At 46.6% G+C, this 24,746-nt stretch overlaps 1 protein-coding gene across 8 annotated transcripts in view; it reads right to left on the bottom strand.

The window, feature by feature from the left end:
- CAPZB (capping actin protein of muscle Z-line subunit beta) overlaps nt 1-24,746 on the bottom strand; it is a 147,691-nt gene that overhangs the window by 91,435 nt on the left and 31,510 nt on the right. For 2 of the 8 annotated variants that reach the window (XM_063631750.1, XM_055262313.2), the window contains exon 1: nt 20,068-21,010. The exons of the other annotated variants lie outside the window; for them this stretch is intronic. In XM_063631750.1, coding sequence (XP_063487820.1) covers nt 20,068-20,349 — 282 coding nt within the window. In that variant the 5' untranslated portion in view covers nt 20,350-21,010. Of the gene's footprint in view, nt 1-20,067; nt 21,011-24,746 lie in introns of those variants that run through there. 8 annotated transcript variants of the gene reach the window in all.

Here is a 24,746-nt window from a genome sequence, read left to right as displayed (position 1 = left end):
GGATCTTCTTCGTGTTTCGAGGCCTGGCTCTGCCCCGAGCCCTTCTCCCCAGTGAGTCTTTCATCCACGGACTGTGTAAGTGACTGGCAGACACAGCCAAACAGTGAGATGAGATTCTCGCCCTCAAGGAGCTGTGACCTAAGGTAGAGGACAGCCAGAAAAAAACAGCAGGAAAGAACTACACCATCCTTCTACATTCAACGCCCAGCATCCCAGCTACCCCATTATTTTCGAGGACTGGTCCTCCCAGTGATTTGTCCAGGTCATCAGGGTATCAACTTTTAAAAAAAATTCTAGAAGACAGCAATCTCTCTAAAATGTATTACCTGCTCTACATTTTTACACAATGCAAATGATCACAGGACAATGCAATGAACACAGCTAAACCATTTCTCATTAGCCTAAGGACACTGTATGAGTAGCCATTCTTGGAATGGCGCCCTGTGTCTGCTTTTTACATTTATCTGCTTCTTCTGCCAGGCTGTCAGCTACACTTCCTCAACTAATATGTTGCTTCTAATCTGCTATGGGGTTGAGAACCCAGAAAATTAGAAATCTGCCCTCATTTCAAACAAACAAAAAAAAGAAACTTTGAGAGAAGGAATAAATCAGGTTGATAACTTGGGGTCCAGAGTCACAGCCCACAAATAGTTTGTAAGTACCTTGACACTATATGAAGATTACTTCTTCCTTTTCTTAAAGAAGTTCAAGACTCTAAAGGCAGAGATACGATATACTAATAATTCCTACTTTCCCATACAACCTGCATAAGCAAGTCACCACCTCATCCCTTGGAACCTCAGTCTTCTTTAAAACCTGGGCCCGATGGTACTGTCTACCTCATGGGCCACTGGGAACCAGGTACCACGTCTGGGCCCTAAGGGCACCGCCCACAGAGCATCCTCCATAAAGGGTAGGAACTCTCCCAGAGAGTAAAGCACATGGCTTATCTGCCAGGACTTTTACATAACACTTTTTAGGTGCTAGAGGGCCCTTTCTGCCTGGATTTTTCCCTCACTTGACACAGGTTTTCCATTCAGGCTGCCAGGAGTCTAGAAAGGTAGGCGGAGTGTTATGTCAGTTTCCAAGTCATTAAGCACCCACAAAGGAGGGCAGGCTTGCACAGCACTCACTCCACACAACCGCCCCTGCCCTGAGTACAATGGAGCATATGGCTTCCCTAAAGCCACAAGGAGAAGAGAGGCAGGGACAGTGAGAGCTGAAGGAATTCCACATGTGTCCATGGAAGATCACCTTCCCTTTGTTTTCTTGCACTCTAGTAACTTCCTCACGCAGCTTGCTTTCTGAAGCCCTCTGCTCCACTTCCCCAGCCCAGGACAGCATCAGGAAGTATTTCCACCATCTCATCTATTTGAAGCTTCTCCCTATTTACTGGTGCTCCCAACCCCATCTGAGGCCATCGAAACCAGACAACTGTGGCAGCACTAGCAGAGTCCCCAAACTACCCTGACACCCTCCCTGGCAAGGAAAATTTCCACGCGCCTCTCCCTGGCATATTTATTCCAGAGGAAAACTTAGCAACCTACACACAGGCTCTGTGTCAAACTCTACAACAGCCATCAGTTGATTTTTCCCTTACACATCCCTCCAGGAAGTGAAATATCCGAAATGAGTCACACTCAGGAGCCGGAGCTATACTTCCGCTGTAGTTTTTTTGGATAACCAATTCACTGTTTACACTCCGAAACCTCTAATTGCTGAACACAGAACAGTTCCTTTGCAGAGATCAAAGCTTACCTGCCTGGTGAATCTGGCGAAATGACAAAAATTCTCAAAAAGGAGTTAGCCATCCAGAGTGTCAGAGGAGGGCAGCTGTACAAGCATATTTTAATTGGCAAAGTAGAGTCACTGCCCAGCAAGGAAGAGTATGCAGGGGTTTATTCTGCTGTTCTTCTATTTCCCCTTTAAGGTATATGTCTCTTACCCCTGCACCCTCCAACTCTAGTCACTCCCAGCACACAGCTGGCGGCCGCCCCACCCGCACCCACACCCGCACCTCAGAGAGCTTGCTGATCCCTGAGCCGTGCACTGAAGCTTCCAAGCAGCTCTACCTAAAAGCAATCACTGCCTGCTTTTTACAACATGTACAAAGCAAATGGGCTAACCTGATGCACAGAAAAACCCTGGGTCACATGATGACCGACAAACTCATTGCTCAGGATGGCTCTCTGCCACATTTCTCAGGCACTGTGCTTGGCTCTGCTGGCCAACTGAGTGAGCTGGAGCATTTTCTCTTGGGTGTGCCTACCCCTCCACCTGCCCAACTTTAAAACACAGAATCACAGGGATGTTACACTAAAGGGGACCCTAGAAACCATTTAAATGGTGGAAAATTAAGGCCTGGACTGACCCATAACAAATGAGACATCACATAAATAGCAAATGAACCATGACCAGAAAACAAATCTCTTTAGTACACACTTTAGTGCTTCTGCTTATACAGGTTGAGCAGCCCTAACCCAAAAATCCAAATCCCAAACTTTTTGAGCGCAGACATGAGGCTGCAATGAGCATATCGGACTTTCGGATTAGGGATGGTCGACCAGTGAGTTCTGCAAATATTCCAAAATCTGAAAAGAATCCAGAGAAGTCCCAAATCCAAGATGCTTCTGGTCCCAAGCATTTCGGATAAGAAACCTGTAGTTTAATCATCAGTCAAAATTTAAGAATAGAGCTGATTTTGGGCTGGGCGTGGTGCCTCACGCCTGTAATCCCAGCACTTTGGGAGGCCGAGGTGGGCGGATCACCAGGTCAAGAGATCAAGACCATCCTGGCTAACATGGTGAAACCCTGTCTCCACTAAAAATACAAAAAATCAGCGGGGGGTGGTGGGCCCCTGTAGTCCCAGCTACTCGGGAGGCTGAGGCAAGAGAATGGCGTGAACCCAGGAGGCGGAGCTTGCAGCGAGCCGAGACTACACCACTGCACACCAGCCTGGGTGACAGAGTGAGACTCCGTCTCAAAAAAAAAAAAAAAAAAAAAGATAGAGTTGATTTTATCCAAGAAAATACTACTTCGGGCCGGGAGCAGTGGCTTACACCTGTAATCCCAGCACTTTGGGAGGCAGAGGTGGGCAGATCGCTTGACCCCAGGAGTTCAAGACCAGCCTGGGAAACATAGAGAGACGCCATCTCTACAAAAAACTTTTTAAATTAGCCAGGTGTGGTGGTGCATGCCTGTAGTCCCAGCTACTCGGGAGGCTGGGGCAGAAAGATCACTGAGGTTGAGGCTGCCCAGTCTGCGTAACAGAATGAGATCCTGTCTCAAAAAAAAAAAAAAAGAAAATACGCTTTGACTCTTTTGAATAAAATTCTACATTATTAGCATTAACAATGGCAGTATTAAGAATATTTATATATTGTCCCGACTGGGCACATTGGCTCACACTGTAATCCCAGCACTTTGGGAGGTTGAGGTAGGCAGATCATTGAAGCCAGGAGTTTGCGACTGGCCTGGAGAACATGGCAAAACCCCATCTCCATCCAAAATACAAAAATTAGCCAGGCATGGTGGTGTATGCCTGTAGTCCTAGCTACCCAGGAGGCTGAGGTACGAGAATCACTTGAACCTGGGCAGCGGAGTTTGCAGTGAGCTGAGCTAGCACCACTGCACTCCAGCCTGGGTGACAAGGTGAGACCCTATCTCAAAAAAATTTGAAAAAAGAATACTTATATATTGTCCAGATAATTTTATTTTTATTTTTAAGTGAATTGATCTTTATTAAGAATACTAGGTATCCAAAAGGCAAACCAATTTCAAAAGCAAAAGGGAAGGAAACTAACAACTGCTAAGGGTGGCCCGGCATGGGCCAGGCACTGCACCCTATGGGTTTCAGGAGAGCCTCACAACAGCTGCACGAAGTGGCTCTTACCCCAGTTTCACAGATAAGCAAAGTGAGGCCCTGAAGGGTTAGGTGACCCCAGAGCACTGAGTGACACAGAAGGACATAACACAGGTCCCCTCCCATGCCCAAATATTCTCCAAAGAATATTAAACAATCCCAATGAAATAAAACTAATTTCTAATGATTTGTAGGGAACAACTTGCAAGCTCACAAAATCAGATAGGGGCAATGAGTCTCTTCTCCCACGATGAACAAATTATGGACAATGCCATCTACTACCAAATTCTGAAATCTGTCACCGTGGATTACAGACTGTATTCTCACAAACACTATCCCTGGCAGGTGGATTTGTCGAAAACAAGAAAGCCTTTCCCACACAGTTTCTCTGGTTGACGGTTTCCTGGACCCCTTGAGAAGATCTGCAAGGCGCCATCACCTCGTGTCTGATCATTAATGTTTCACAGATGTCTACAGCTGCTACCTCCACATGATCCTGGCTGGTTTCATGTAACAAGCGACTAATCCCTCCACTTTGTCAACTGGCAGTTAGACACATAATTATGGGCAATCCTGAGATGTCTTCAAGGGATGCCGTACATGTTGTCCATTTCCCCCTCGATGGCACAAGAAATTCAAGAAGCCTTTCACAAAAGTGGAAGCTGAGTAAAGCAGGGTGCTCCTGTCTTCCAAGTAACAGTTAAAAGAAAAAACAATTCAGAAAAACGTCGACCACGTGTTCACTGATGAAGGCTAAGAAAAGTAAACTCCTTTTTTCATGGCAGAAGCAGCCAATTCACATAAACCAAACAGATTTATAAGATGGCCTGGATGAAATCTATAATATTTGGACACAGATTTACTCCAACAAAACCCTGCACATGGCTTCCAAAGACATCGGGGAGAAGCTTCGGTCCAACCTGCAAACAGCACAAATGGGCACGTCTTGATGGGAAAGCAGAAAGATTTAAAGGATTTGGAAAAAATGAAGCCTCCATCAATCCAAATATTTTATCTAGAAGGGGGCGGTGCTGCTTTTTTGACTTATGTCCAAAAGGAAGCTTGAGGAAAAGAACACAGTGCTTATTGATCCAACAAAGCACTTGGACTATTTCTTCCCTGGGCTCCTAGGCTCCAATTTCAGATGGCTGTGTGTGAATCAATATGGAAGACTCTATCCAATCTCTACTTGTCTCTGTCGGCCTTCCCTATCCAGCTCAAGGGTAACTCTCTATATACAGCACCGTGCTCTGCACTGACAACCACGGGCCCAGCACAGCAGAGCACAACAGAATCCTGCAACAACTGGCCCTCTGGCTCCCCTAAATAGATCGCCAAAGTTTTTAACATATTTTAGTGACAGAAATGTACAATGCAACACTCTACCCACCCATGATACCTTTGCAAACTTAACCCAAGACCTGTCATAATGTTGCCCTCTTCCAATTAATGTCAGGACCCACTGGGCAGGGAGATGCCTGAAACATGACATCCTTTGGGCTTTGATTTTCCAGACCAAAGACAGAGGCCTTGCAGGTCTGCAGCTGGCAGAAAGGACCTTGGAAGTCAGACAGACAAGAGTTCAAAACCCATACTTGCCATTTCCTAGCAATGAAGGTCTGAATAATTCCTTCACCTCTCTGAGCCTCGATTCCTTCATCTGTTCAGCAGGAATAATAATAAAACCTATCTTACAGGGTTATTTTGAGAATATCACAAAATATGTGTAAAGAAACTAGCATAGTTCCTAAACAACAAATATTCAATTAAATTTTAAAAAAAACAGGTATTGGCTGGGCATGGTGGCTCACATCTATAATCCTAGCACTTTGGGAAGCTGAGGCAAGAGGACAGCTTGAGGCCAGGAGTTTCAGACCAACCTGACCAACAGACTAAGCCTTTTTTTTGTTAAGGGTTAAAAAAATACAAAACAGGTATTATCACCATCCTCTTATACAGAACTTAATTCCAGAAAACATAAGATTATAATGTTTCTAGCCAAGTGCAGTGGCTCATGCTTGGAACCCCAGCACTTTGGGAGGCCAAAATGGGAGGATCATTTGAGCCTAGGAGTTCAAACCAGCTTGGGCAACATGGTAAAACCCCGTCTCTACAAAAAATACAAAAATTAACTGGGCATGCCTGCAGTCCCAGCTATTTGGGAGGCTGAGGTGGGAGGACAGATTGAGCCTGGGAGGTCGTGGCTGCAGTGAGCCACGATTGTGCCACTGCACTCCAGCCTGGGGGACAAAACGCCCAAAAGGCAGGAGAGTGGGTAGCCACAGAACAAGGGGCCTGATAATCAAGTCAGGCAAAAAGTTTTTTTTTTCCTTTCTGTCTCAAAGGAAAAAAAAAAAACACTCATTATAATATGGAATTAAACATACACACACACACATTCTCACTTATGTAAGTTAACATTCCCTCAAGGCATGAGAGTGGGTAGCCACGGAACAAGGGGCCTGAAAATCGAATCAAGTCAAGGCCGCTCCTTTTTGGTTCTTTTGGGTAAGCCAAAATGATCTTTACAAGTGGAAACATTATTCCTCCATCAACAGACAAGTTTCCTGAGAGCTGGTGAACATCTTGCCAACAAGACATATTTCGCAAGCTCAAAACCTTTTTTCTTTCCATCCCCAATCAAATGCTGAGTGTTATGTCTCAAGAAGAAAGCTGGCTGAGGAGGGAGCTTAACATCCTTCCATGAGCAAAAAGAATTAAAGAAAGGGAAGCAACAAGTTCCAGTTCCAAAATAGCTTTTTGATAACTAGGAATTAAGCCCAGCCCTGGACAGTATTACTGACTCTCACCACCACCTAAAGCAGGCTCTGCCAAACACAACACAACAACCAACTGCTACTAACAACTTTCACCAAGCAGGTGCTGCACGGCAGGCACTGACTTAGGGCTTAACACACAGCGATAAAAGTAATAGCTAAAACTCATTAAGCCATTATTCTAAGTGCTTTATATGCCAGTATGTCATTTAATCTTAAAAATGAACCAAGGAGTTAAGTGCCAGTATTAGTCTCAGATGCTGAAACTGAGGTACAGAGAGAGTGGTGAGCTTACACATTTAAATGGATGGCAGAGCTGGGGTTCAAAGGCAGGTGCATCTGACCCCAGAACCTGTGTGCCTACTCAATACTCCACAGAGCCCAGCAGCTAGGCCACATGTGCTAAGAACCACTGCCATCTCTGTTTTAAAGTCTCCAAAAGGAGAGGTGTTATTTAGCACCTACTTTTGCACAGTTGAGCCACGAGTGAGGAAGGTAGCACAGCACTCTAGTTAAGGATACAAGTTTGAAAGCAAGATTGTCTGCATTCAAATCCTGACTCCACCGGGTCCCAGCTGTGTGACCTTGGACAAGTCACTAAACTCTTCTGAGCCTCGAGTTTCCCCAACTATAAATGAGGGTAGTAACACAGTAGTCACCCCTTATCTGCAGTTTTGTTTTTTGGCAGTTTCAGTTACCTGTGGTCAACCACGGTCTGAAAATACTAAGTGGAAAATTCCACAAACAATTTGGAAGTTTTAAATTTCACGCTGTTCTGAGTGATAAAATCTCACGCCTTCCCACTCCGTCCTGCCTGGGACACGAATCATCTTTTTGTTCCGCATATCCACACTGTACAAGCTATGCACCTGTTAGTTACTAAGGATCCGGCTCGGTTCTCAGATCCACTGTCATGGTGTCACAGTGCTTGTGTTCAAGTTACCCTTATTTTGCTTCATAATGGCCCCAAAACACAAGAGTAGTGATGCCGGCAATTCAGATATGCCGAAGTGAAGACAAAAGTGCTTCTTTAAGTGCAATTTCTCAATTTAATAAAGGAAGAGAAAAACTGCATGCAGAGACTAAGATCTATGGTAAGAATGAGTCTTCTATCTGTAAAATTTTGAAGGAAAAGAAATTTGTGCTAGTTTTGCTGTCTTACCTCAATGCAAAGCATATAGGGTTCGATACTATCTGTGGTTTCAGGCATCCAATGGGGGTCTTGGAATATATCCCCCATAGCTAAGGGGGGACAACTGCTATACATACATTATACTGTTACTTTAAGGATTATGTGGGGGTAATCCTCATTCAGCATCTGGCACATACCTGGCACATAGTCACTGCTCCATAAATTCTACATGTTAAGTCAACAGAAAAGAGGAAGAAACAAGAAACTAAAAGCATATAATCTAACAATTTCACAACAAAGGCCTCACTGGCCTTCTGCCAACCTCTAGAAAACAGTGCTGGACTCTGTGTACCCACAGTGTGGCTGGGACTGCAGACACCAGGAAGACCCTGGGACTTGCGGAGCCTGGATGGTTCAGTTGTCTAAGCCAAGGAGGGCTGGATTAGGCTCAGTGATCTAAGCTGAGCAAGTTTCAGCACATACCTCTACAAAGCGGAAGCCCCGGGATGGCTGATACGATGGTTCTTTAGGAAGCCAAATGCTCAGTTTCTCAGAAGGGTGTTTTCCTGTTTCATGACAGATAAAAAGGTTTCTCATCCAGAAAAATAAATCTGCTGACTGAGAGCTTTCATTAAAAGCAAACAGTCTTGCAATAAGGAACCGTAAGCTAGGAAGGCCTTCCATCAATATATGAAATGTCACAAGTCCTCACAGCCTGTGTCTGAGAGTGGGAGAGGGAGAAATTTGAGGAGAAGGTGCTGACCGGCTCAAAGACTGGGATATCATAACCCTAATAACATCCAGTCAGTACATTCCTCACCTACAAACGAAAATCACAGGCAAGGCCACACACCGCTGAGTCCCAGGAGACACACCTTCCCAAGTAAGTGTTTGAGTGGGTTGCTTGTTAATTTCCAATAAAGGAGATAAATGGTATCATCAATTCGTTCCTGTCTTCAGGTCTTGTCACTACAGAATGCTAAGTCCGCCAGCCTCGAAAGCGTGTGTACCTTCCACAGTCTTAAAGACTTGATGGGAAACTGGAAAAGCAATCAGGAACAGAACACCATGGGCATGAGACTCATTCCAGGTACTGTCACAGCAAGACACCCTTCTAGTATTCCAAAGCTAGGAACACACCTCCCCTTGCTCCCGCCAGCCCAGGGAAACCAAATAAGCTGTTTACCAGGGACCCCAGCAAAGCGAGCCTCAAAACTCACCAGTGGGAGAACTTCGTGACACAAAGAGAAGACATCTTTGCTCTCATTTGCCAATTTGTAAATACTTAGCTCGTAAGTTCTGTGACCAAAACTAACAGAAGGCTTGGTAGAAGAGCTCGGAAAAGCAGAGGGGGTTGTTTTCCTAGGCTCCTTCCTCTAACATGAAGGTGGAAATCAATTCGCTTTCCCCTTCTAACCCTCGAATCCCTGGAGAACGATCGTGTTTGGATGGCCTACGAATGCTCAGCTTTCCGGCAGTGCCCCAGACGGGGAATCCATCCATCCAAGTATTGTTCTTACCTCCCACCACCTCCTACGTCAGGGGAGGGGACCGGGCACATGGTTCCGAGGTCACGCTCCTCACTTAGAGGATCGTGGGAATGCTTACGGAAACACTTGTCACGGCGCTGCCAGCTGGAATCGCTGCTTAACAAGAGGGTGGAAAACTAGGGAGTGCGCGATCAGAGACGGGAGGCTGGGGAGAGCAGGGAGGCAGATGTTGTGTGTTATCACTGAAACAAACATAAGTCATCCAGTTGTGCACTTCAGCTATGTGTGGCTTAGCGTGCTTCGATAATGCTTCCACAAAGTCAGGGAAAGGGAAAACAGAGGAAGCTGGGCCACTCTTCTACCACTTCGAAACTGTCCTGCTGCCAAACAGATCTGGGAAAGCAGGTTTTAATGAGAAAATTCAATTAGGAAATAAACTTAAGTAACCCCAGAGCATGCTGAGTGAAGAAAGGAGCCTTTCTCAAGTGTCTTAGTGCCAAGGAGTGGACCAAGGGGCTCTGAAAAATGACCAGTGAGGCTTCCCGCCACTCAGAGGAAGCCAAGCTCAAATGACCAATGAGGCTTCCCGCCACTCAGAGGAAGCCAAGCTCAGGAAGGCCATGAAGACCATCCTCGCTTACGCGCGGGGCCAGATTCCAATGCCAGGTCTGCTCCGCCCCATCTATTTCTTGTGCTGCTTCCCAGTGAGACTCAGCAGAGGACACACGAGGCCACGTGAGATGCCCACGTCAGGATCTCAGCTCTCCAACACAGGGAGGGGTGCAACGAAGGCAAGGACACAGGTGCTGTGCGTGACTCCCCACCAGGGCGGGCGGGCAGGCACTGGGTGGCCTCAGAGACCATTAGGAACGGTCGCTCCCTCCCTTTCTCCTGGTTTCCCTTCTGTCCTCTGACAGAGGAAAGTCGCTTAGATCATTCTCATAGGAAGATTAAATCCAGAGCAAGGGAAAGGGGTAGGAATCCGTTTCCAATCAATGATGGAAACCAGATTCCCTCATCAGTTGGGATTCATTCTTACATGCTGTAAACATCACAGAGCTCCACGCACAGCCACAAGCGTTCAGGAGGTATGAAGCGTGGTGGCACATCTGGGTGAGAGCTGTCTGTGGCCAAGAAGCCGCCCGGCTTGGGCTGGCCCATCTGAGGGACAGGAAGCAACACGTCTCTTGGAAGTTATCCCCAAAACTCCCATCTCAGAAAGGTGAGATAAAGCATAAGACTGTCCCACTCTTGTAAATGTTCTATATTTACAGGAATAAAGTTTTAAAACCATCTTAGACAACTATAACCTCCTTCCTATAAAACATACCCATGTACATTTGTATTCATATGGGAAAATATGGTATCAATTGTTAAGAGTAAAGTCTTTGAATTAAAGGTATTTTGTTCTTGAAGAACCACGGGATCTCAGTTTCAGTGGCCTTGGAGTCCCACTTCCCCCATATGAAATCCCTAAAGCACTAGGTGTTTTGACCCCTGCTTGATCTTGACTATGGGGAAAATGCACCATGTCCCCAGGCAGCCTGTGTCACGCGGTGCTGGCTGTTTGGCAGCTCTGCCTTACACTGCAGCCTCCAGCACAGAGAGTCCTCTGTCCAGAACCACCTCAAGAATGCGCAAGTTCTCTGCCACAAGGCATCCCTCAGACACCTGAAGTGAGCCATCTCGGCCTCCCTCCAAGCAGCTTCCCTCCCGGCTGACACTCCCAGCTCTGCCATGTCCTGCACATGGCACGCTTCCGAGACCACTCACCCTCAGCTGTCCCCAGGGGTTCATGCCACTGGATCACTGGGTGCTTAATAGGTGCCACCCATTTCAGAAACCACCTCTTATTCCCGTGACAGCAACCCCTGCAAGTATTCTGTTTTGGTTTTGTTTGTGCTTTTTCTTTTTGCAGGAATCAAGGCCCTAATATCCAGAACCTCAGCAGTCTCTCTGGTTGCCATCCACATTATCTGCCCAGACACAGAGAGAGCGGGACAGGACCACAGCATGGCCAGGTGGGGGTGCTACTGGTTTTCCCTACAGCTGATGTAAAATACATATATTACTGCAAATCTAATAACCTGCTTAGAAAGCACTTCAAGGCAGAACCATTTAAGAAATACCTTAATACAAAATACCTTTGTTTTTCTTTTCTTTTTGTTTTTCTGAAGTAGGGGGTCTTGCTTGCATACCACCATGTCTGGTTAATTTTTGTACTTTTTGGAGAGACAGGGTTTCACCATGTTACCCAGGCTGGTCTTGAACTCCTGGGCTCAAGCCAATCCACCTGTCTCAGCCTTCCAAAGTGCTGGGATTACAGGTGTGAGCCATGCACCCAGCCCATAAAATATACCTTTGTAATGAATATGTGAGAAATAGATACTGGAAGAGATGATGTAAAAACAATTTTTTATTTTTATTTAATCTCTCTTATGCAGATTAAGCATTTCCCCTGAAATCCAACCCTCACAGCTCAGTCCAAACTTTTCCTCACTGTGAAAAGGTGAACTCCAGACCAGCCTAAGGCCAACCGTTCTGAATGGCAACCACTAGATTCAAAGCAAGGTGCTGTGATGTTGCTAGGTGTTTGGTTTGTGCTCTCATGACCAGTGTGGGGGGAAGGGACTTGTGCAGACATCCAAGCTGAGGTCCCCTGGGCAGAGTGACTCAGAATTAGTGTCTAGATAGGCATCCGTGCACCCAACGCTACTGACTTACTCCAGTTCATCCTGAAGACAGACTATTACAGTAAAATCCATGTTTTAAAAAAGTTATAGCTGCTAGGCCGGGCGCAGTGGCTCACGCCTGTAATCCCAGCACTTTGGGAGACCGAGGTGGGCAGATCACGAGGTCAGGAGATCGAGACCATCTTGGCTAACACGGTGAAACCCCGTCTCTACTAAAAATACAAAAAATTAGCTGGGCGTGGTGGCGGGCGCCTGTGGTCCCAGCAACTCGGGAGGCTGAGGCAGGAGAATGGCGTGAACCTGGGAGGCGGAGCTTGCAGTGAGCTGAGATCGTGCCACTGCACTCCAGCCTGGGCAACAGAGCGAGACTCCACCTCGAAAAAAAAAATACCAGTTATAGCTGCTAAAACCTTACGCAGAAAGTCCATGAAATTTGAAAATACACATCATATAAACATAAGCAAGGCTGAAAACGCATGAATCCCAGTTAGCTCACCCTGCATTCCTGCCCATGCAGCTCGTGACCCAGCTACAGCCTTGGGTCTGTACTCTCCCTGCAGTCAGAGGATGGGGACACGTGGCACACTGCTGGCCTGAGCACAACAGGAGTCCGTTTGCTTGGGGACATTTCTTGGAAGTAAAGTAAGTATAAGGGTGTACTCAGGAACACTGCATTTTATCTGGGACTCAGCTTTGTTGCCCAGCCCAGCACAGGGAAAGAGGAGTTTTAAAGTGTTTCAGAGGAAGAAAGAGAAAACCTTGTTGGCCTCAGGGGAGTGCGGTATAGCACATTCATTCAACTTCATTCACTGAGTACCTACCTAGTATACAGAGCAGGGCATCTTCACCCCTTTTATTGCACAACATACACCCAGAGTGGCTCCAGTACACTCAGAACTACGGAACTGAAGAAGCATCACATCACATCTTTCCCAAGTGATGCTGGGTGGGGTCTCCAGTGTAGAAGGCAGAGAGAAAAAAAAACAGCAGCACCAAGTGGCTCAAAAGCTCAGGAGAGGCCGGGTGCAGTGGCTCATGCCTATAATCCTAGCACTTTGGGAGGCCGAAGTGGGCGGATCACCTGAGGTCAGGAGTTCGAGACCAGCCTGGCAAACATGGCAAAACCCCATCTCTACCAAAAGTACAAAAATTAGCTGAGCGTGGTGGTGGGTGCCTTGTAATCCCAGCTACTTGGGAGGCTGAAGCAGGAGAATTGCTTGAACCGTGGAGGCGGAGGTTGCAGTGAGCTGAGATTGTGCCACTGCACTCCAGCCTGGGTGACAGAGCAAGACTCCGTCTCAAAAAAAAAAAAAGCACAGGAGAGGTATCCACAGCCTGTAAAAAGCATCAGTGATAGCTCCAAATGCTGAAAGGGCTCTGTCATCTTTAAACGCTATTTGTGATTTCCAGTTTCAATGAGCCTATATTATTACTGTAATCCTAAAAAAAAGGCTCACTCATTTTTTAACTGACAATTTTCAAAAAACAAAAGTCAGTGCTTAGTCCTGTTGTTTACATCGGGTACACTGTTAGAATTTGGCTCTCAGAATGGAGAGACCCAGACTGCTCATGACAATTACACCAGAGGATCTGATTCAAATTGATTCGAGCTGGGGCGGGGGGTGGGTGGAGTGAGCGGGAACAGCTGAAACAATGCTGGCCACGGAGGATAACTGCTGAAGCTGGGCGACAGATATTTGGGGGCTCATTATATCACATGCTTGAAATCCTCTGTAACAAAAAGTTTTTTGAATTTAAATCAGGCAACACTAACTTAAAGTTCCATTATGGTAAGGCCTGGTTGCCACCTACTCCTAGGCTCTTGCAAGCTTTAAGGCCAGTATGAGTCGAATGTTTACTGGACATTAGGCAATTTTCTCACACTCGCACTCGGTCCAGGAAAGCCCTCCTGGGGCAGGGGGCCAAAGGAAACCCTAAATTCAGCTTTGTAGCAGCCCAGCTGCTCTGAAGGACTGAAAAACACAGGGTCCTCAAAAATCACCAAAAAACCCTTTGGCTTGGACAGCTTTTCCTTCCCTGGCTTCCTGTAAAGATGCCGCAGGCTCTCTAGAATCTCCAAATCTGGTTTGTTTTTAGGAAAGTTCCATTGCTCCTGCCTTCAGCTTGGCTGCCTACTCCATGTTATACAAATACAGCTCCTCTGTGCGGCGCAAATGACCTCTACGCTAGTGGCGCTAAAGGAGGCCTTCGCTACTTGCATCCATCCTATCAGCATCTAGAGGGGTGAACACACAGATGTCTACCACGGACTTCATAACCTTCCCGCAACAAAAAAACCTTAAAATCTTAATTACATCCTCCTCTACAATGACCTTTCTTACTTTTATAACAGGATTTTAAAAATCCATTCCTGGCCAGGAGTGGTAGTTCACGCCTGTAATCACAGCACCTTGCAAGGCCAAGCTGGGAGGATGGCTTGAGCCCAGGAGTTCCGAGACCAGCCTGGGCAATATACCGAGATCCCATCTCTACAAAAAAATACAAAAAAATTAGCCAGGCATGGTAGCGCATGCCTGTAGTCCCAGCTACTCGGGAGGCTGAGGCAGAAAGATCACCTGAGCCTGGGAGGTCAAAGCTTCAGTGAGCTGTGATCACACCACTGTACTCTAGCCTGGGCAACAGAGAAAGACCCTATCTCAAAAAAATAAAAATAAAAGATAAAAATCCATTCCTTTTTTTAAAATAAGACACTGTATAATATTAATATAGCCACAGCAGCACCACTGGACTTACGGCCTGGCTTTAGGGAGACCTCAGACTGTTGACGTCAGTTTCTGGTCCACAACTGCCTTGGAAACCTCCCTGAGCCAAAATTAAAACAACAGCTTTCTCTCAGGGTATGCTTAAATTATTGTTGTTGTTGTTGTTTTAAAGAAAAAAAAGACAACAGCTTTGATGTGACACTGAGTGTCTCCGGTGTGCCAGGCACTGTGTCAGGTACTTTACAAACAAGGAAAGCAAGGCAAAGAGAGGTCAGGTCACCTGGGCAAGGACGCCTGGCAGACGCTGTGTGTGGCCGCAGAGTGAGGCATGTCCCAGACTCAGCCTTCCTCACCAAGAGGGACTCAAAGCCTTCTGGGGCACTCTGTGATGGAAGCTATGGACTCTCTCCCCAGGGAGTGCACACACACACAGACACACAAGTCTGAATGAAATATCTGGTGGGTTCATAGTGCCCCTCTGTTCCCCAAACGTCCCCTCTGGTTAAAAAAAAACTCTATTCAGGTGAAACCCTGTCTCTACTAAAAATACAAAAATTAGCCAGGCATGGTGGAGCATGCCTGTAATCCCAGCTACTCAGGGGGCTGAGGCAGGAGAATTACTTGAACCTGGGAGGCAGAGGTTGCAGTGAGCAGAGATAATGCCACTGCACTCCAGCCGGGGCAACAGAGCGAGACTCCGTCTCAATTAAAAAAAAAAATTCTATTCAGATTTTCATCAATGAAGAGCTTCAGCAGGAGCGTCTCCCATAGAAAGAGGCAGGTGTGTCTCTGGCCTCAATCCTTCTCTCTCCTGAGGTATACACAGCCCCAGGGCTTGCCCCTCCGTCAGTCTGCAACACCCCCCAGCCCTGAGGTCTCAGACACCCAGCTGCCACCTCCCCATCCTGTGACAACTTGGGCTTGTATCTTATCAAAACTCTCTAGGGTCCAACCCTCTTAAAACAATGAAAACATTTTCTCACTCATATAAACAAACAAACCTTTACTGAAAACTGATGATGAACACAAAGGGATTATTTACAGAAAACACAGCGTGACTAGCCCCATCTGGATTATAAACATACCTGCACACTGGCTCTAAGGACCCTGCCATCTTCCCAGGCCCCGGCCTGGCTGTTCTGCTACTCCCCACCTCATGCCTCAAACTGACACAAAGGAGCCAATCCCCCAAAGTAAGCAATTACAACGTGTAGATGAAATTCAGAGAGGTGATCTAGAAAGCAGTTCTGTAAGATAGCTCCAAATTGGGAAGAAAAAATTTTATTTTATTTTATTTTTATTTTTGAGATGGAATCTCACTCTGTTGCCCAGGCTGGAGTGAAGTGGTACGATCCTGGCTCACTGCAACCTCCCCCTCCCGGGTTCAAGCGATTCTCTTGCCTCAGCCTCCCGAGCAGCTGGGACTACAGGCGCCTGCCACCACATCCAGCTAATTTTTGTATTTTTAGTAGAGACGGGGTCTCACCACGTTGGCCAGGCTGGTATGGAACTCCTAATCTCCAGTGATCTGCCCGCCTCGGCCTCCCAAAGTGCTGGGTTTATAGGTGTGAGCCACCACGCCTGGCCTTTTTCCAGTTTTTCTGGCCCACGAGATCTGCAAAGGTCTTAGAGAAAGCTTTGACACAAAGATATCCATTTCAGCATTATTTATGATAGCAAAAAGTGAAAACAGCCTTCATGTCCAACATGAGTAAATTAAGGTACAACTGTAAGATGAAGCACTGTACTAACAGGATCACTAACAGGAAGTTTGCAAAGATGTTTTAAGCAAGAGGGAATAAGACTTATGTGACCCAACAGGAAAAAGCAGGATGCAAATTTGAGAGCTATATTTTAAAAATGTGCTCAGAAGACATCCAAAAAAGCAAAAGTGGTTTTATCCATGAGGAGGAATTTTGAGTGACTTTAATTCTCTTTATATATTTTGGCATTTTCCAGGAGTAAAAAACATGCACTTTCTTTCCCCCCTTTGCCCTTTCCTTCTGATTATAAATGTAACATAGGCTCTCTGTAGGAAATTCAAAGCATTACAGAAAGTGAAACGTCCCCCTGTGATCTCACCACCTAGAGACTCCCCAAAGGTAAGTGCCAATAATAACTTGGTTCCCATTCTTCCAGACGTTTTCCAACAGGGATTACTTTTAGAATCAAATAATTTCTTTCAAAAATAGTCCGCATGATTCCATACATATGAAATGGCCAGACAGAAAGTGAATGGTGACCTGGGGCAGGAGTGGGCATGAAGAATAACTGCAAGTGGATGCAGGGGGTGTTTTGGGGGTGATGGAAATGTTCCAAAATTGGAATGTGGTTATGGATGCACAACTCCGTAAATTTCCTAAAAATGTACAAAACCGCACTGTGCACTTAAAGCTGGGGAATCTTATATGTAAATCAGACCTCAATAAAGCAACTGAAAAAAGAACAAAACAACCACTAGAGGCAGGAGTGCTGGGCCGTGCAGGAGGGCAATCCATGGCTTTATGCTCTGCCCTCAAGAGCACGTGGTAAGACCCTGTGGCAGGAACAGAGGAAGCTGGAGGCCTCTCGGCATCACCTGGACAAACAGCCCTCGGCAGAAAGGCTCAACAGATAATCTGAGGGCGGCAGGGTCAGCAAGGTCAGTTCCAGTCTACACAGGAGGCAGGAAGAGCGCCAGCCCTGAAAATGCATTCCTGAGGCTCAGGCTGCACTGCCAGGCTCACTTTAAAGCCAGGTGGCCAAAGGAAGACAGCACTGGCCGGGGTGTCCAAATACTTTACCAAGTTCAGGATGCACTGCGTGCACGAAAACTGAGACCGTTTTTCTGTTTCAACAGAACCTTGAAAACCACCCCTGACAACATGTTAGTTCCTGGAAGTACTCAATTACGGTGAAAAGACATTGGCAAAAGTTAAAGTGAGTAATATGATAGTGAGCCATTTAAGAAGTAAAGGCGAGCGGAAGATTATGAACTACATAAAAGGCACAATGATCTGAGTCTAGAAAGGCAATCTGGAAGCCTGAAAAGTTACAAACGGGTGCAATTCTCTTAGAAAGTAATGGGCAAGTACATGTCAAAAGTGTTTAAAATATTCATACCCTCCTAGGAATCTACCCTAATGAAATCACTCAAGCTGATGAACAAAGATGGCCACTGCTCTACAGCAAAAAAACAAACAAACAAAAAAAAAAAACTGGAAATAATCTCCCCCAACAACAGGGAAGTGATCATCTACTGTGTAACCCTTACAGTGTTTAACCCAGTGTTAAAAACATGGGAAAATGTCTTATGTTTAATTAGCAAAACTGAATATAAAAATTTACTATCAAGTGAGTAAAAAAATCATTTCCAAATCCTGGAAATGATATATAAAAACGTTAACAGTGTTTTTCTTTAGGTGGAAAGACTGATTTTTTTCCCTCCTTTTACATGTATTTAGTGAACTCCAAGTTTTTTTAATCACATGATTTCAGTCTCTAAAAATCCGTGATCCATCATGCCAACTGGATTTTGTCAGTTTTACCCTCTGTGGTTTGTACTGTGCAAAACTAGGCTTCACTTTATTTTCCAGACAAAAAATACTATTACTGAGTATGTTTTCTCAAATTAGCACCCCACTGCCCAAAAAATGACACCTGCCACACTCAAGATTATGCTGGCCCCCAGGAGGTGTGCCCATCCCAGCCCTCACTGGGTGTAACCTCTCTCTTTCTTCTATCATCCTTCTGCAGAGAAGGATTTTGTAGTTGTTCTTGCTTTGTTTTAAAGTGGGAAAGAAAAATATTGACAAATTTAAAACTTGACCTAGACAGAGACATTGGGCAGCATCAGACCTAATCTTTTTTTTTTTTTTTTTTTTTTTGAGATGGAGTCTCACTGTTCAAGCGATTCTCCTGTCTCAGCCTCCCGAGCAGCTGGGATTACAGGCATGCTCCACCACGTCCAGCTAATTTTTTTTATTTTTTATTTTTAGTAGAGATGGGGTTTCACCATGTTGGCCAGGCTGGTCTCAAACTCCTGACCTCGGGTGATCTGCCCACCTCGGCCTCCTAAAGTGCTGGGATTACAGGCAAGAGTCACTGTGCCTGGCCCAGACCTAATCTTTGAGGGAACTCAGCATCATCATAGAAGGCTGAAACCACACTATTTTTTGTGCCTTCCTAAGAGTGTTTTGTGGATGCAGCAATCCAGCGAAATGGTGAGTTGCACAGATACACCTGGGGGATGCCAGCCTAAGATAAAGGCCAGGGTGGCACAGCAGCACCCTGGGAGACGGTGGAGGAGGGCACGGCTTACTGGCCCCATCCAACCCAGCCCCAGCAGCTCGCAGGCCACACTGCTCCTCTCTGCCTCGGTGGCCTTGCCAGAATGCTGGGCATCTCTGATGCACTGGTGCCATCTAAGCGATCTGCAACTAACAGTAGTGAAAGCATAGTTCATTTTAGGTTTAAGAATTAGAACAGGCTCAATGTTGCTCTCTAATGACACTCTCACTCCCCTGCACTCTAATAAGCTTCCGTCAGTGTGAAGAAAAGAGGGCGGAAGGAGGGCTTACTCGAGGGAACTGTGAAACACACTCCACCAGGAGTGGGTGGAGCTCAGGACACCTCTCAGGCCTGGCATGGGTGGGCTTTTCTTTTGGAGGAAAATTAAGTAGTAGCCAGTCAACCTATCAGCCAACTGCGCATCAAGGGGCCACAGTCTATAGGATGGGAAGCCAAAATATCTCCAAGCAAGAAGGGTGGTGCGCGGCTGCGCACATCCCAAACGCCCACTTCTCTCCAGGCACTGCCTCCCCGTGAGGGGCTTTCCCTTTTCCAAGCGGCAGAGCTCCACTCCTGGCTGTCAACCACTGTGAATGGGACATCTCCTTTCCTCCTCCCTTCCACCCTTTAGGGAGAGCATTTGATTAATATTTTTCTACTTTTGTTGCCCCAAGTTGAGGAGTGTTTAGAGATGGAAAATAATACATTACTTCCCTCTCTGACAGCCGCCTTAATCCACAAAGCCCAGAGGTAAAAACTCACAAGCTGTTTCTTCTCTGAACTGCGGAAACAAACCTGGTTACAGTTGGGGCACTGTGGACCAGAGAAAGATGCAGTGTTTCATCATCACCTACCCATGATGAATGCTGTAGGGGTTTTTTCTTATTCAACTGCAGATGATTCACATTAGAAGCTGCCTGGTGACCAGACTAACTTTCCTCCTTACTTTGGCAAAAAGTTGTCACCTAGCCAACACATTTCCTGGGGGTAGACTGTGCCTTGTGGATTCCATCAGCTTTGCTATTTACTTCTCCCTTCAACCCAGCAGTTAACATTTCAACCCTGATGGCCACGGCCACCTGTTGCTCCTCCTCCCCCCTCAGATCTAAAGTGCGTGTCACCTTTCTAGGTTCTGGGTCGCATCTTCTGGGCTGGCCACGGCCTGGGCGAGAGAACCCTGTATCCTGGAACTGCCTAGGCATTGGAGGAGGTGATGGGTTAATAACAATCATTTTGCAGGCAGGGGAGGCGAGGGGGCAAGAGGAAGCGGAAAGATGATGCGACTGGGGACGCTGCCCCAGGCTGCTCGCTGCCTGCTCCTGACTTCTCCCATCTGGTTTCCATCTGACCCAAGCAGCTGGCCAGGTGGTTTTCATTTGCAGATGAAACCCCAGCAGTTCCATTGCCACAAAAACTCCTGACTGTAGAGTCTCTGTAAGGCTGATAATGCACAAAGTGCACTGCGGTGTCTCTGAGCAGGCCTGAAAGGTCACGCTTCCCAAAGCCGGAACCAGGACAACAGGAACAAAGTGGGGTCTTGACGCTTGAAAAATCTGATGACAGCCAGAAGAGGAAATGCACTGGCCTGGTGAGATGCGAGTCACAGTCGGGCATGGAGCTGAGGAACGGGGAAGATTTTGCCAGTGAATCAGACCTTGTCTCTATGCCATCCACTAGCATCCTTAAGGTGAGGAAAGAACCAGCAGGTCTCAGGGTGAACCATGGTATGTCCGCTCAGTGGAATAGTATGAAACAGCTAAATCCAGGTTCGTAAAGAAAATGTAGGCTGCACTGGCTGGGCGTGGTGGCCCGCGCCTGTAATCTCGGCGCTTTGGGAAGCTGAGGCGAGCAGATCACTTGAGGCCAGGAGTTCGGGACCAGCCTGGCTGACACGGCGAAACTGTCTCCACTAAAAATACAAAAATTAGCTGGGCATGGTGCGTGCCTACAGTCCCATTTACTTGAGAGGCTGAGGCATGAGAAACCTTGAACCTAAGAGGCAGAGGTTGCAGTGAGCCAAGATCACGCCACTGCACTCTAGCCTGGGTGACAGAGCAAGAGTCTGTCTCAAAAAAAAAAAAAAAAAAAGAGAGAAAGAAAAAGAGAGAGAGTGAGAGAAAGAGAGAAAGAAAAAAATGTAGGCTGGGCACAGTAGCTCACGCCTGTAATCCCAGCACTTTGCGGGGCTGAGTCAGGAGAATCGATTGAGCCCAGGAGTTTGAGATCACCCTGGGCAACATAGGGAGACTCTGTCTCTACAAATAATTTAAAAATTAGCCAGGCATGATGTTGCACACCTGTAGTCCCACTTACTCAGAGGAGGCTGAGGTGGGAGGACTGCTTGAGCCCAAGGAGGTGGGGGCTGCAGTGAGCAGGAATTGCACCATTGCACTCCAGCCTGGGCAACAAGAGCAAGACCCTGTCTCAAAAAAAAAAAAAAAAAAAAAAAAAGAAAGAAAGAAAAAGAAAGAAAAAATGTAGTAATATATGGAAATAGTGATAATGCAGGCTGAGTATTAGTTTTCCTTATCTGAAATGCTTGGGACTTGAAGTGTTTTGGATTTTGAATTTTTTCCAGTTTTGAAATACTTGCATTATACTTACCGGTTGAGCATCCCAAATCAGAAAATCCAAAATCCATGTCCCAAAGAACATTTCCTTTGAGCCTCATATCAGTGCTCACAAAGTTTTGGGTTTTGGAGCATTCTGGGTTTTAAATTTTCACATTAGGGATACTCAGCCTGTAAGAGTGTGTCAGGCACTGTTTTAGGCATGTAAAATGTGTCAACTCAATCTTCATAGCATGCCTATAAGATAGCTTATGTTATTAATCCTACTTCATAGATGAGGGGACTGAGGTAGGGAGAGGTTAAGGAGCTTACCAAATATCACATGGGTAATAAGTGGTAGAGCTGGAAGCCTGGTTCCAGAGACCAGGTGAATCCCAAAAAAGAGAAGCTGGGTACAAGGCCCCAGGGAAGCAAAAACCTGAAAAACTATCTTTTCACACTTGTGCAGGGTCAACTGATGTTAGGCTTGTATTGCAAAATTGTATACTTCTGAAGAAGGATAAAGCAGCAAGAGGGGAAAAGTATCTAAAATGCAGACACATATACCACGTTTGTTTTGGAAAAGACCAGTCAGGAGCCCACAAAAGGTTATGAAAAACCCCAGTGACACCACCACCAATGTTTGTGTTTGGAATAATGGAAAGAGATGTGTATTATTTGTAAGAATGATCTCTGCTATTACATGACTCATTCCTGCATGCAAGGACTGCTCTCATCTGGTGCCAAGGAAAGAGTGCTGAATTATGGAACTGCAAACGTTACCACTGACTGTTACTCACAACACTGCAGGGCAAGCTGATACGCGCCAAATCAGCCATGTTAAGGGGTTGTTATTGTACCTCTCCTCAGGACCAGCTGTTGCTATTTCACATTAAGACCTTAACCATATCTTAATCCAAGAACTCATCAACCTCAGCAGTTGAGTTGCTTGGACATGCCCAGGGTCCACACAAGTTCCCCAGGGGAACCCACCATGGGTCTGGGGACTGGAGTCACGGGACAAAAAGGGGAATGGTAGAGGCAGAGAACAGAAACAGGGAAGGGAAACAACAGATAAAAGGAAATCACCGACACAAATGGCATGCAAGAGGCCTTTCAGAGTGGAAATGAACAATCCTGAAATTGGCAACATATGATGTGCTCTTTATTTCTGCTCCCCACCGGCATGTGGTAGAAGGATGGAGAGGAAAGGACAATAATGGGTAAAATAATATGAATACCACCCTACAGGCATGTGTCATCTAGGAGCCTACCGAGTGTCCCACCTTAGTGATCTGACCCTCAGACAAAACTGTGAGGGAGACACCACCATCCCCACCCTGCAGATGGGAGACAGATGCTCTGGGGAGTGGTCTGCAGAAACATGTGGCTACTCAGAGACAAGGCTAGGACCAGGGGGTGATCACTTCCCACATAGACAGTGTGGAAATAGCCAATAATGTGTCCTCTAATCTATTTATTATGGCCTCCACCTCTCTGACGACTTTAAAGTGCCTCACCCTCAACATATCTGAAACCGAACTGGGTTTGCCCCACCAAAATCTAGCAGTTATCATGCAGACAACAGCTAACATTTATTGAGCATTTATTATATGCCAGTAGTAATGCTATGAAGCAATTTTATTGTTTATTGTAATTTACTGTTTATTATTGTAATTATTATTTTATTATTTCTCTCCACCCAAGTACCAACCCTCCCCCACTTTGTCCAAGACACCACAATGATTGCCCCACACCTGCCCCAACCCGTCCTCTCAGCACATCTGGGTCAGGGCAAGCTTTCCAAGACTTACCTGGCCAGTCCTCACTGCCTACCCCCTGCAGTCCTCTTACCTGATCATCCCTCTGCCCCTTTCCATCCCATGTCCCAGCCTGCTCCTGCCCCTGACTCAGCTCCTTCCTGCCAGGCTTCTGCATGTACTATTCCTTCTGCCTGGACTGCCACCCCCTCAGCTCAAGCCTGCACCCCTGCAATGGCTCTAGGGCAGCATCTCCCTCCAGATGCCATGACTCCGTAGTTGTTGATCATTGCCCCCACTGGGACATAGGCTCCAGGGGAGCAAAGGAAGAGGCTGTTCTTGGTTGCCTCTGTACTGCCTGAGTCTGGCACAGTGTTCGGCTCATAGCCAATGAATAAACATTCCCAGAACAATTCTATGAATCTCAAATTAGCCTGAGCACCAAAAAGAGGAGCAAGGTCTGAGTTGTGGGCTAACCTATCCTGGTGCCAAGGCAGGCCTTCCACTCCCACGTACACACCCTGGAGGCAGAGTCAGCACGCCCAAATCATGCGGGTCCTGATGGTGACCACTGAAGCTCGGACAAACACCAAGTGTGATCTCACTGGAATCCATGTCAACGCCCAAGTCCTCAACTCCAGCAGAAACTCCCCATCTGTTCCTCTGCTCTCCTCTCTACCACACTGCCCTCCTGCCACTGGACCCTCACCACTCCCCTCCAAGCCTCCCATTCGGCAGTCAGAATAATTTTTTTTTTCTGTCTTTTTTTGAGATGGAGTCTCACTCTGTCACCCGGGCTGGAGTGCAGTAGAGCGCTCTTCGCTCACTGCAACCTCTGCCCCCTGAGTTCAAGAGACTCACCTGCCTCAGTCTCCGGAATGGCTGGGATTATAGGCACCTGTCACCATGCCCAACTAATTTTTTTATTTTTAGTAGAGATACGGTTTCAGCATGTTGGCCAGGCTGGTCTCGAACTCCTGACCCCAGGTGATCCACCTGCCTCGGCCTCCCAAAGCACTGGGATTAGAGGCGTGAGCCACTGTGCCCAGCTGGCAGTCAGAATAATTTATTTTAACATAAATATAGTCATCGCCCAGATTGACACGTTCCAGCTTCTTGTGACTGTCAGACTTACAACCTGGCACACAGGCCCAGTGTCACCGAGCCCCCGCGCTCCTAATAACTAACAGCGCCTCTTATATTTGTTTGTTTGTTTTTTTTTTTTTTTTGAGATGGGGTCTCACTTTGTCGCCTAGGCTGGAGTGCAGTGGCATGATCTCGGCTCACTGCAGCCTCCACCTCCCAGGTTCAAGCAATTCTCCCACCTCAGCCTCCTGAGTAGCTGGGATTACAGGGGCGCACCATCACGCCAGCTAATTTTTGTATTTTTAGTAGAGACGGCGTTTCACCATGTTGGCCAGGCTAGACTCGAACTCCTGACCTCAGGTGATCTACCTGCCTCGGCCTCCCAAAGTGCTGGGATTACAGGCG

The sequence above is a fragment of the Symphalangus syndactylus genome, chromosome 22, assembly GCF_028878055.3.
Source record: "Symphalangus syndactylus isolate Jambi chromosome 22, NHGRI_mSymSyn1-v2.1_pri, whole genome shotgun sequence".
Taxonomy (NCBI): domain Eukaryota; kingdom Metazoa; phylum Chordata; class Mammalia; order Primates; family Hylobatidae; genus Symphalangus; species Symphalangus syndactylus.
This window is presented reverse-complemented; position numbering and strand designations above follow the sequence as displayed.